Source organism: Ursus maritimus, unplaced genomic scaffold (genome assembly GCF_017311325.1).
Source record: "Ursus maritimus isolate PB19 unplaced genomic scaffold, ASM1731132v1 scaffold_31, whole genome shotgun sequence".
NCBI lineage: Eukaryota > Metazoa > Chordata > Mammalia > Carnivora > Ursidae > Ursus > Ursus maritimus.
The window spans coordinates 17,451,109-17,462,072 of NW_024425675.1; the positions used below are offsets into that span (position 1 = coordinate 17,451,109).

At 42.3% G+C, this 10,964-nt stretch overlaps 1 protein-coding gene across 1 annotated transcript in view; it reads left to right on the top strand.

The window, feature by feature from the left end:
* The first annotated feature begins 515 nt into the window (after positions 1–515).
* ST8SIA6 (ST8 alpha-N-acetyl-neuraminide alpha-2,8-sialyltransferase 6) overlaps positions 516–10,964 on the top strand; it is a 131,781-nt gene continuing 121,332 nt past the window's right edge. The window contains exons 1-2 of the mRNA XM_040645363.1: positions 516–616; positions 1,088–1,186. Coding sequence (XP_040501297.1) covers positions 516–616; positions 1,088–1,186 — 200 coding nt within the window. The remainder of the gene's footprint in view (positions 617–1,087; positions 1,187–10,964) is intronic.

Sequence of the window (10,964 nt, forward strand, 5' to 3'; positions counted from 1 at the left end):
TGTGCTTGGGTGAGCTGCGTGGGCTCCGAGGCAGGGCCCGCGGGCGCTCAGGAGGAGGCGAGGGCGCACAAAAGTTGGAGCCCAATCAGCACCGAGTCCAGCTCGCGAGTCCCAACCTTCAGGTGACCCCGCGCGGCGGCGGCGGCGGCGGCAGGCGGCGGCGGCGGCGGCGGCCAGAGCCCGCAGCAGCTGGGAGCGCCTCCGGGAGGAGAGGAGAGGCGAGCTCGGCGAATCGTCACTGCCAACCCGAGCGCCGAGCTCCGCGGTCCGGGGCTGGGCGCGAGAAGGCGAGAGCCGGCACGCGCCTTCTCCCGCTGCCCCCCGCACACGGCGCAGGCTGGGCCGGGGCGCCCGGGAGTGCGGGCCCGCGCCGCGCGCCGTCGTCGCCCCTCCCCGCCGCCTTTGAACACTGGAGGTGTGCGTGGCTGCGGCTGCGGCGGGAGCTGCGAGTCGGCCGGCCGGGCTGCGCTTCGCCGGGGCAGCGGCGGCGGCGGCGGCCGTGCGTGGGGCTCAGGATGCGGCCCGGGGGCGCTTTGCTCGCCCTGCTCGCCAGCCTGCTGCTGCTGCTGCTGCTGCGCCTGCTCTGGTGCTCCACCGACTCGCCCGCCCGCTCCAGGTAACCCACCCGTGGCGCCGGGGCCGCCCCCCGCCTTCCGCGCGTCCCCCCGGGGCTGCCCCGCCGCCCGGCCGCCCCACTCGGGGCGCCGACTTTGGGCCGCCGCGAAGGGAAGCCGACGGGCGGCGGTCGCACGAGGGCGGGCCGGGAGGGGGGCGTCCAGGAGGCAGGACTGGCCGGGCGGGGGTCACCGAGGGGCGACGCTGGGACCGGATGGGCAGGGGCTGCGGTGGAGAAGGTTGTGAGGGCTCCGGCGAGCGTCGCTGCCGAGCAGGACCTGCCGTCGGGTCCCCGGCCGTCTCCCGGGCTCGCCCTTCTGGTCCGTGCTTTCCCTTCCTTCCCGCCCTAAGCGTCTTCAAACTCCGGGGTTGCGGAGCTGCCTGGGGAGCCGGGGCGCGCGAGCCAGGTGCGAGCGCGCTGTCGAGCCTGCCAGCGAGGTGTAACAACTTAGTTTTCTTCCTGGCGGTGCAGGTTCTTGGTGGAGGAGAGCAGGGACACCATCCGCGGCACGCCCGCCGCGCTGAGGACGCTCCGGAGCCCGGCGACCCAGCTACCGCGCACCACGAACAGGTACCCGCGGCGCGGGGCGGCGGGAGGGAGGGGGCTCCGCGCCTGCTGGGCGCGGATGGGGCGCGGCTGCAGCCGCAGGGCTCGCTTGGAGCTGTCGGGCTGGGACCGCAGGATTGAGTGCGCTTGGGTGTCTGAATGTGTGTTGGGGTGTGTGTGTGTGTGTGTGTGTGTGTGCGCGCGCGCGTGTAAGTCCTCACACTGCCTCAACCTCCCCTGTGAAGCCTGTACCTCCATATGGAGGTTCTTCGAACCAGGGGAAATAACTCAAACAGCTGCACTTTGCAGAAATGGGTGCTGAGGCCCCTTCTCGGTAACCGTGTGCTGAAAACCCCCAAGAGAGGCTGCACAGCCTGTCTGTAGAGGGATTCGGTTGGTTTGCTTTTTGTCTTTATGCTTTACAGTGCACCCGTGTAAGATTCACGTTCGGGAGAATTCTGTGCACAGCGTTGAGACTGTTTTTGTCCTTAGTGAATGGAGACTTAAAACTGTTCTTTTTCACTCATAGGAGTATTTATCCGTGTGCAGTAATTATTTGGTTTTTATCTTTCCTTCTGGTTATAAGAGTAATACATGCTTGTTGCAGAAAGTTAGGTAATATGAGAAATGTATTAAAAAATATTCACTCTGAGCTCTACCACCCACAGATCATATTAAGGGTTTGGTCTATATTCTTCTAGTAGTTTTTCCTACCTATATATATTTTAAAAATATACTTAAAATTATACTTTGTAGTTTGTGGTCTACCTTTTTTTCCTAAAAAAATGAGACAAATACATGTCATTAATCCCCCACTCCCAAACATTGCTTTTAATTGTTGGATAATTCATCATGTGACTATGCCATCTATTTAACTGTTTGTAGCTCTAGACATTTAGACGGTTTCGTGTTTTGTTTTTGTTTTATTTGCTGTTAATAATTCTATCAAGTACATCCTTGTATGTAAATCCATATCTTCTTATTCAATGAATTCTCCAGGATGGAGTGATTGAAGTCACGTTATTAGGTTGAAGAGTATGTACCTTGTAGGTTCCAAACACATATGGCCAGTTACCTCCTGGAAGAGTTGATTCGGTTTACATTTTCACCAGAAGAATGTGCTGTTTTGTGCCTCAGCATTGCTATTATTACTGCGGTTTTGTGTACTGTCTCTTCTCCTCTGCTTATCTCTTGTGAATCCCTTTTTCTTTGTTTCCTTCTGTATATTCTTGGCTCTTGGACCTTCTTAATCTTCTGATTGCACGATCCCAGGCTCCTGTGTGTCATAGTCATTAAGAAGGGTCTTGGGGAGCCTGGAAGAAATCTTGAAGTGCAGGAGCAATCTCCCACGGCCCTCCTATTAGGATTTTACAGCGTATTGGAGGCACTAAGAAATCCTGGAGTAACAAAGCGTTTGAGAAAAATAGTGGCTTCTAGTTTTATGTGATGCAGGTTTGTACACTGTAGATAGCATAGCTTTCCAGTGATCTGGGGAGCACTCCATCTTTTCCCAGGCCTTGGTACTGTTTGTTATTCATTTTGGCCTCGCCCCCTTGGGGAAATTTTGAAAGAATGCACTAATTGAATTACTTGGTCCTAGGCCTTTTTTGAGGTAATTCTTTGATGAATTTTTCAGCTTCTGTTGGCATCCTTCTTTTCTACTTTGCATACTTCCTGAGCTAATATAGGTAATTCATATGTTTTTCTGAATCTGATTCAAAGATTTTTTTATACCATTCTGTTATTTTTTTAAAACCTCTCTGATATATTTTATATCCCCTTTATCATTTATGATTTTAATTATTCATATAGCAGGGGTCTACATTTTAATCTATACTACTTGATTATGTAGAGAAATTATAATTTCTTTTAAAGATTTATTTATTTATTTTAGAGAGACAGAGAGCATGAGCGGGAGGGGCAGAGGAAGAGGGAGAAAAATTCTCAAGCAGACTCCCTGCTGAACTCAGAGCCTGAAGCGGGGCTCGATCCCACGACCTGAGCCAGGTCAGGACCTGAGCCAAAACCAAGAGTTGGACACTTAAGCGACTGTGCCACCCAGGCACCCCGAGAAATTATAATTTCTTAATTTTTCTGTAGCTGATCTGACCTTTCCTTCATGAGCCCCATACTGTAGGTAATAGGTAAAAGTAATAATAGTAATGTTAAAAGCAGTAAGGATAGCCAACACTTAGTGAATGTTTTTATGGGCCAGATATTGATCTGAGCACTTTACATTTATTAGCTCACTTGATCCTTAGAACTACTAAGAGAAACTATGATTATCTTCATTTTATAGTGGAGGAAACTGAGGCACAGAGAAATGAAGTAAATTGCCCAGAGTCATAGGGTTGGGGAATTGTGGGCCCAGGAGTCAGACCCAGGCCAGGTGGGTCCAGAATCCCACGCTCTTAATGTCCCTGCCGTGTAGTCTTTCTTAGGTGCTGGGCAAGATGGTGTGTGTGCGCGTGTGTGTCTCCAGGTTAAAGCTTAATCAGATGTGACAATTTAAGCAACTCTTTCTGGTAATATTTATTCTTTCTAGGAGCCGATGCTCCATTTTTCATATTGTTTCATGTTGTATTCACCATTTCTTCTTGAAGATGACACCCAGATATAAGGGGGGAGGAGGGCTTACATGATGTATTGGTATGGTTAAGAGTTGGGGTTCATGATCATGGTATCCTTTGACTCTTCTAATCTCCAGAGTGATGTTGTCCATTTTCCACCTGATGGCTGGGTACCACCCTGCTGATAGCCAGGTAGGAAAGCTGCAGTTTGTGGCTCATTCTTTTTCCTCGGGTAGTCTACCTTATTGGTCCCCCCACTCTGTCGCCCTCATTGAGCTCCCACCTGATGCTACCTCTCAGGGATCTGGTGAAGATTCTGTTTTAGTCCTCTCCTGTGTTGTCACTCTGCAACATTTGCTCTGATGCTGTCTCGCCCAGGTCTGGCTAGCTAGCTCCATAGCCAGTCTCCCAGCTATTTCTGAGACCCATCTAAACATCTAAGAACCAAGGCTGGTTCGGGAAATTAAATATAGGGCCTCCTTCTACTTGCCCCATGAAGTACATGTGACCCTACTCCAGGTTAATTTCGGGATGGGAGGCTGTCCAAGAGGTGATCTCTTTTCAGAGTCCTAGCTGGGGGAGAACGCCAACCTCCCTCTACTCTTGTGGTTACCCTTACCTTCCTGTCCCCAAGCCAGACCTCTCCTCTTCCTTTCTCTGTCTTCTTTCCACCTCTGCTCCCAGTTGGGAATGTGCAGGCTACCCTTGTCCCTCATATTTTCTTTTGTCCTGACTTAAACCTCCAAGCCTAATTCAAACCTAAGCTTTAATGGTAATTCATGGGGACCAGGAGTGAAAAGATTGAGAAAGCTCCAGAAGCTGTGTCTTCCAAGTAAGGTGGTTATTTGCTAAAGAGGGAGAATGAGAAGAATTTGGAAATCTCTTCTCGGGACTGTAACATATCTTGTTTTGCTTGGTTAAAGCTGAATATCACCTAATTCTTTCTCTTTGCATTTTTTTCAGTAACAAGTCTTCTTTATCTCTCCAGAACCCCCAAAGCATGCTTTAAAATGACTGAGGGAAAAGTCATGTCAAAGTCAGAAAGACAAAAGAGAAAAATTTAATAATAATTTTCAAAATATAACCCCATTATGATGGATGCTTTCTCTTTCAAATAGGCTTTGTCAGAGTCTGTCATGGATTTGTTTTTCATACAACCAGCTCTTGGGTTTATTTCTCAATTTGGATATGTTTTCCATCTTGTTATTTCCTTTGTGTTGTTCATCTTTTAAAAATTATTCCTTTTTTCCAACTTAATGTCTTTTTTTTGTTTTTGTTTTTCTTTGTTACAGAATGTTTACTACTATGAATTTTCCTTTGAGTGCAGCTTTGGATCTGTTCCTTAAGTTTGGATACATAGTGCTCTGATTTTAAAAAAATATATGCTAAATTGTTTATAATTACATTAATTTTTTTAAAGATTTTTTTTTGAAGTGCACTCAGTGTGGGGCTCAAACTCACAAGCCTGAAATCAAGAGTTTCATGCTCTACTGACTGAGCCAGTCAGGTACCCCTATAATTACACCAAAATTTTAAATAATGTTTATCTCCATAGTGATTTAGGAGAGTACTTTTAAATTTCCAGGTGGTTGGAATTTAAAAAAATATTAATCAAATATCCTTTCTTGCTGTTAATTTCATTTTTGATTATAAAAGAAGTCAGTAAAATCTGCAATAATGTCATAAGTGAGTTCTCAAATATTCAGTCATTAGAAATGAGAGATTGGACTATCGTGATGTTAATCTCGTGGCTGGAGTAAGTCTGTGTAGCTAGGTGGCTTGGAATTCTCGGGTCCCTCCAGGGAAGTATCCAGGTCCTGGTTGTGGCTTGGTGCCTGTTAGTGGCAGTGTCCATTCTGACTTTAACATCCATGGTGACAATTCAGGATCTGTGGCCGACTGGGATTTCCCAGATAGCAGCAGCTATGTTTTGAATGTGCTGGTAGTTGCCCATTTCATTGCCCCATCTGGGATGACTAGACTGAGTTTTCCAGAGATGTAGGGACCATACTTCTACTTCTCTGCTTTCCTAAAGAGTTTTACCTGCCATTTTCCTGAGTGAGCTGTCTTTCTGCTCTCTGTGACCCTTTCTCCCTGCAGTACAACTTTGACTTTTCCCTGTTGGAAACCTGGGCTTCCATGGAGGGCAGACATCAAAAGTCCATTGTGTTACATCCCAACTCATTATCGTAGTGACTGCTACTGCGGAGACTTTATTGCGTGTTTTTTAGATGAACACAGAAAAAGAAAACTGCCTGTTATTTCAATGTCCTAAAGATGGGTACTATTCATATTTTCAATAACTTCGTATGCACATATCTGGCAATTCTGCTGTGCATATTTTGGTATGGGTTAGTAAAAGTTTTTAAACAACATCTGAACTTTTCTTCATGTCATTAGTTTTCTTTCTGCAACATAATTTTTAGAACACAGTGTTTGTGCGCATCTACCATAATTTATTCTTGCCTTTTGTACATTTGGGTTATTTATTATTTTTTCTTTTGATTTATACTTTAAAATGAATAACTTTATACCTTGCACATATTTTTGATTATTCAGATAAATTCATAGAAGTGGAGGAGCCAGATCAAAGAAATATGAAATTTTAAAATGTTGCTATGATTTGTCCAACAACAATAGTTGCTTTAATTTATACTCCTGTTAGTATGAGAATGACCATTGACTCAAACTCCTGACAGTTCTGTGTATTAGAATTCTTTTTCATTTTTTTACTTTCATTCTCAAGAGATAATATTTTATTGATGTCTTAATTTGTATTTACTTGTTTACTGGTGTGTTTAATTTTTGTGGTATTTTTAAATTTTCCTTTCTAAGTTGGCTCTTCATACTCTTATCTATCTTTCTATCAAGATACTTTATTTTCTGGGGTGCCTGGGAGGCTCAGTCAGTTAAGCATCCAACTCTTGGCTTCTGCTCAGGTTATGATCTCAGGGTCCTGAGATTGAATCCCGCCTCGTGCTCCTGGTGCTCTGTGAGGAGCCTGCTTGTGATTCTCTCCCTCTGCCCCTTCTGCTTGCATGTGCACACATGCTCTCTCTCTCAAATAAATAAATAAAATAAATAAATTAAATAAAATCTTAAAAAAAGATAGACTACTTTCTTACAGATTTACAAGAGGTTTATAAATATCAAAAGTATGAAACTTTTCTTTACCGTGCGTTTAAATTGATTTTCTGATTTCGTTAACATTTAATTATGTCTGTGGTTATTTAATCTGTGCAAGTTTTCAACCTTTCTGTATTCTGTCACTTATATCTACTTTTCTTTCCCAATTCCGCTTCTGAATTGATAAACTTACAGTTCATTTACTAATGTATTTGAGATGCTGAGATAAGTGTACATCCTAAATGGATTTTTAAATATTTAAACCTTTACTCCTTCTAGTACTTCTTTTGGCATGTGGCAAAAGGGGTGAGCTTTTATTAAGTTATTATTATTCTATCATGTACTTTTGCTTTTGAGAACTTTTTTTTTTAATTTGAATTAAGCTCTTGCTTACAAATCTAGAAATACTGTGGCTCCTGGGTGGCTCGTTCAGTTAAGTGTCTGTCTGCCTTTGGCTCAGGTCATGATCCCAGGGTCCTGGGATGGAGCCCCTGTCTGGCTCTCTGCTCAGCTCAGCAGGGAGTCTGCTTCTCCCTTTTCCTCTGCCCCTCCCCCCACTCACTCTCAAGCTCAGTCTCTGTCTCTCAAATAAATACAATCTCAAAAAAAAACCCAAACAAATCTAGAAATACTGTTTAGGTTCTCTTTTCTGTTGTTCAATGCTCAGTGCCACTGTAAATGAGCCCCTCTCCACTTCTTCAGGTCTTTGTTTCCATTGCTTTCTTGGTCAGCTGGCATAAATCCTGAAACATTTTAGCCTCGGAAGGTGGATGATGGTGTTTCTGGAACTTCAGATATTTAAGGATGCAATTCTTATTTTTCACATAGAAGTACTGAATTGTTGCATCATGACTCCACTTTTTTTTTGGGGGGGGTCTTAAAATTTTTGTAAGATTTCTGTTCTTCTATTTTCTGCTTTTTAGGGCCCTGAAAAACAAATAAGAGTAATCTTAACTTTTATTTTCTCAAAAGTAACCTGTTTGATTTTTTGCGTTACGGACCCTGAGAGGAATGTTCTTTCTTTTCTTTCTTGCTGTTAAATTTATAGCAGTGTGTCTTTTCAGTGACATCTTTTGGTTAACTTTGTCTGTAAGCTTTTTTAATCCACTGGCCCAGTTATTCTCTTTTTCTATTTATTCTGTTTAGTATCCTATCATGGATTCTGTGATGTGTTCCACACACTCTGGTTGTATTCTGTGAAGCGATCCTTCATTTTCTGTCTTCCAGTGCTGAACCTCTTCCCCACCGCTGCCTTTCCATGTCAACAATTTTATTTCTTTTTCTGATTTCAGTTTTCTCCTTGTCTTTTCCCTCTGCCCTCTGGGATGGCCTCTCAGATCTGTCCTCTACATTTCTAAGTGATTTTTCTGTAGTGTCAGTCGTCTGTTTTGCCCTGTCTAAAACAGTACATCTATTCCATTTTTATTCTTTACAATTTTTTTCTCGTCTCAGCCTGCACGTTATCCCTTCAGTTTACATCTTAGGAAGCATCTAAGTAAGCTTTTAAAACACCTCACCCTTCATTTCTTACTTCAGGTTTTCTTGTATTTTATTGAGAATGCAAAGCAAATGCTTTCTAAAGATTTCTTCTGTGTCTTATAGTAAATATTGTTCAAAAGTATAATTTTTCCTTACACCTTGAGAACAGTGTCCTTCCAAGTTAGAGAATCTTTTTTTTTTTTTTAAGTTTTTATTTAAATTCCAGTTAGGTAACATACAGTGTAGTGTTAGTTTCAGGTGTACAATTTAGTGATTCAGCCCTTCCGTACATCACCTGACGATCAGTGAACATCTTTTCATGTCTGTTAACCAGCTGTATGTCTTCTTTGGAAAAATGTCTATTCATGGCTTCTGTCCATTTTTTATTGGTTTTTAGGGTGTCGAGTTTTGTGGGTTTTTTTTTAAGATTTTATTTATTTATTTGACAGAGAGAGCATACAAGCAGGGGCAGTGGCAGGCAGAGAGAGAAGCAGGCTTCCCGCTGAGCAGGGAGTCCAATGCGGGGCTTGATCCCAGGACCCTGGGATCATGACCTGAGCTGAAGGCAGATGCTTAATCAACTGAGCCACCCAGGTGTCCCAGGGTGTTGAGTTTTATAAGTTCTTTATATATTTTGGATATTAACCCTCTATCAGATATGTCATTTGCAAATATTTCTCTTATTCCATTGGTTGCCTTTTAGTTTTGGTGATTGTTTCTTTCATTGTGTAGAAGCTTTTTATTTTGATGTAGTTCTAATGTTTATTTTTGATTTTGCTTCCCTTGTCTCAGGAGACATATCTAGAAAGAAGTTGCTATGGCCGATGTTAGAGAGGTTACTGCCTGTGTTCTCCTTTAGGATTTTAATGGTTCCATGTCTCACATTTATGTCTTTACTCTATTTTGAATTTGTTTTTGTGTATGGTGTAAGAAAGTAGTCCAGTTTCATTCTTTTGCATGTTCCTGTCCAGTTTTCTCAACACCATTTGTTAAAGAGACTGTCTTTTTCCCATTGGGTGTTCTTTCCTGCTTTGTCAAAGATTCACTATATAGGTGTGGGTTCATTTCTGCGTTTTCTATTCTGTTCTGTTGATCTGTCTTTTTTTGTGCCGATACCACACTGTTTTGATCACTAGAGCTTTGTAATATAACTTGATGTCTGGAATTGTGATGCCTCCAGCTTGCTTTTCTTTTTCAAGGCTGCTTTGGCTATTCACGGTCTTTTGTACATACAAATTTTGTTCTAGCTCTGTGAAAAATGCTGTTAGTATTTTGATATGGAGTGCATTAAATGTGTAGATTGGTTTGGGTAGTATAGATATTTTAACAATATTTGTTCTTCCAACCCATGAGCATGGAATGTCTATTTATTTGCATCTTCTTTAGTTTCTTTCATCAGTGTTTTATGGTTTTCAGAGTACAGTTCTCTTACCTCTTTGGTTACATTGATTCCTAGGTATCTTGTGATTTTTGGTGCAATTGTAAATGGGATCGATTCCTTGATTTATCCTTCTGCTGCTTTGTTATTGGTGTATAGAAATGCAACAGATTTCTGTACATTGATCTTGTATCCTGCGACTTTACTGAATTTGTGTATCTAGCAATTTTTTGGTGGAGTCTGTCAGGTTTTCTCTATATATAGTATCATGTCATCTGCAAATAGTGAAAATTTTACTTCTTCCTTGCCAATTTGGATGCCTTTTATTTCTTTTTTGTTGTCTGATTGCTGTGGCTAGGACTTCTAGTACTATGTTCAATAATGGGTGAGTGTGGGCATTCCTGTCTGGTTCCTGACCATAGAGGGAAAGTTCTCAGTTTTTTCCCATTGGGGATGATATTAGCTGTGGGTTTTTCTTATATGGCCTTGATTATATTGAAATATGTTCCCTCCGAACATATTGAGGTTTCTTACCGTGAATGGATGTTGTACTTTGTCAAATGCTTTTTCTATATCTACTGAGAGGATGGTGTGGTTTTTATCATTTCTTTTTTTAATGTGGTGTATCACGGTGATTGATTTATGAATATTGAACCATACTTGCAAACCAGGAATAAATGCCGCTTGACTGTGGTGAATGATTCTTTTAATGTCTTCTTGGGTTCAGTTTGGTAGTATTTTATTGAGACTTCTTGCATCCATTTTTATCAGGGATATTGCCTGTAGTTTTCTTTTTAGTGGAGTCTTTGATTTTGGTGTCAGGGTAATGCTGGCCTCATAGAATGAATTTGGAAGTTTTTGTTCCTTTTCTATTTTTTAGAATAGCTTGAGAAGAATAGATATTAACTCTTCTTTAAATATTTGATAGAATTTTCCTGTGAAGACATCTGGTCCTGGACTTTTGTTTGTTGGGAGATTTTTTATTACTGATTCAATTTCTTTGCTTGTTTTCAGTCTGTTCTATTTCTTCTTGTTTCGGTTTTGGTAGATTATATGTTTCTCTGTGAATTTAACCATTTCTTCCAGTTTGTCCAATTTGTTGGTATATAGTTTTTCTTATCTCTGATAATTGTATTTCTGTGGTGTTGGTTGTTATTTTTCCTCTCTCATTTTTGATTTTGTTTATTTGGGTCCTTTTTCTTTTCTTTCCTTTTTTCTTTCTTTCTTTCTTTCTTTCTTTCTTTCTTTC